The following is a 1,939-nucleotide window of genomic DNA, read 5'->3' on the forward strand; positions in this document are numbered from 1 at the left end:
GCAGCTCTGCATCACCCACGCTGCGGAAGCGCCGTTTCTCCAGCCTTCCCCAGATTCCCACCTGGCTTTTTTTACTTAGTCCAAAAAAAAAAAGAAAAAAACCCACACAACCAAGACCACCACGCACGGAGCATTAATTGCCACGTAGCTGCCTTGAGCTGGGCTGGCAGCTCCGGAGCAGTAGGGACGGGGCTGAGCTGAAAGGCCATAAGGGGAAAGCCCTGGGGTCTCTGCCATCGCCTTCACATCCCCACACCCCCCACACGATACAGCACCACCTGCCCCTGCGCCTCTGCCCGCCCGCCGTACCCCCACCCACGGCTCTTACTGGTGCACTTCTTGATGCTGCTGCCCTTCTTCAGCGCGTGCCGGCTCAGCTTGCAGTGGAAATTTTCCTCCCAGAACTCAGCAAACCAGATGTTTCGGCGGTTGTTGTCCAGCGTCCTGCTGGAGAAGTAGCGGTCGAAACCTGCCCAGGGAAGAGGGGACGGAGGGGATAAATCTCTGGGGTGGTAGAGAGATGCTTAACGTGGCCCAAAACTCCCCAGGCAGAGGGGAAGGAGGGTCTCTTAAGTGCTGGGGTCTAGGGATGTGCAGGATTGCGGAGGGTTTGTGTCGGGCAAAGCTGCAGGCTGGAAAACCCACTCAGGGAAGACCCAGTGCAAAACAGAGTCTTTCACAGCCAAAACCTTGCGGTTAAGGGGATGCTGGGGGGACACAGGAGGGAGCTGAGGGAAGCCACCGAGCGCAGCCTCTTACCTTTGACAGAGACCCGCTTGGGCAAGATGGTGACAGAGCCCTCGGCCACCTCCTCCAGGTGCAGGACCGGGGAGATTTTGGAGCCCCAGCTGTCCGAGCCCATCCAGATGAAGTGTCCTGTCTGGTTCGCCCTCTTGGCCGCCTCCAGCACCCTTCTGCAGAGAGAAGCAACAGGCGCTGGCGCTCACCGGCACCACGGGGCCGGGACTTCAGGTCTGGACCCATGGAAGGGGGGATGCTGGCACAGGGGCAGGCTCAGCGCTCTTTGCATCTCCTGCTCTGGATGCTCAGTTGGCACCAGGCACCGGTGCACGACCCGATGTATATGGGTACATGAGAGCAAACTGTGCTGCGCAGCTCCCACACCCTCTGTCCTCCCCAGCCTGGGCACACAGGCTGCTTCTCCCACCTCATTTGCATACTTGCTGACTGGTAATTGAATTTCCCCTTTAATTACCCAACATTAGGAAAAAAAAATCAGGTTATGCCACAGCAGGCAGGGAAAGTGGCAGCACTGGAGAGCATGCGTGTGCTCTCAGCTCCGATCAGCACTGCAAGCCACGAGAGAGAGCCAGCCAGTGCTGCCAGTGCTCAGGCCAGAGCTAAACTGGGCTGTGCTGGGCAGCTGAGCAGCAGTGGGGAGCCCAAGATGCCACCCGTCCTGCCGAGCATCCCTCATTGCGGCCAGACTCGGCCACGCATGCTCCACCGACACCAGCCAGTTTCGAGAATCTTAGTAGGTGGGTGGATCCCACCCTCTTGCCTCTCTTTTCCCAGGGCTTGCTGTCCCCTCGGGAGTCGTGTCCCTAGTCCTGTGGGAGTGGGGCTCAGGGCAGCTTCGTCTCCCGGTTTCCCCGTGCAGCGAGGAGGTAGGTTTGTGACTCACCCCGCCGCCGGGAGCTGATCATTTCAAGTCCAGATGGTGCTTGAAAGACGCAATAAGGAAAAAAACCCACATACACGTCGAGCAGAGAGTGGACACAAGACGGGAAGAGGCAGGCGTGCTCCCGGAGCCATGGGGCCAGCAAGCAGACGGCTGCTTCGCGCTCTCTTCCTGCATCCCAGGCTGCTCTGAGCTCCATACTCATCCCGGGTTGCACCGAGATCCTGGCACATCCCAGCTCGCTCTTAGCTCCGTGCTCATCCCGGGTTACCCTGAGCCCTGGGGGCATCTTACATT

General features: G+C 59.3%; 1 protein-coding gene across 1 annotated transcript in view; it reads right to left on the reverse strand.

Moving 5' to 3' along the window:
* LOC104514000 (metabotropic glutamate receptor 4) overlaps positions 1 to 1,939 on the reverse strand; it is a gene marked incomplete at both ends in the record, with an annotated part of 37,762 nt that overhangs the window by 13,878 nt on the left and 21,945 nt on the right. Inside the window, 2 exons of the mRNA XM_010157511.1 lie at positions 329 to 469; positions 760 to 914. Of these exons, the coding sequence (XP_010155813.1) occupies positions 329 to 469; positions 760 to 914 (296 nt within the window). The remainder of the gene's footprint in view (positions 1 to 328; positions 470 to 759; positions 915 to 1,939) is intronic.

This window comes from Eurypyga helias, unplaced genomic scaffold (genome assembly GCF_000690775.1).
Source record: "Eurypyga helias isolate BGI_N326 unplaced genomic scaffold, ASM69077v1 scaffold13318, whole genome shotgun sequence".
Lineage (NCBI taxonomy): Eukaryota > Metazoa > Chordata > Aves > Eurypygiformes > Eurypygidae > Eurypyga > Eurypyga helias.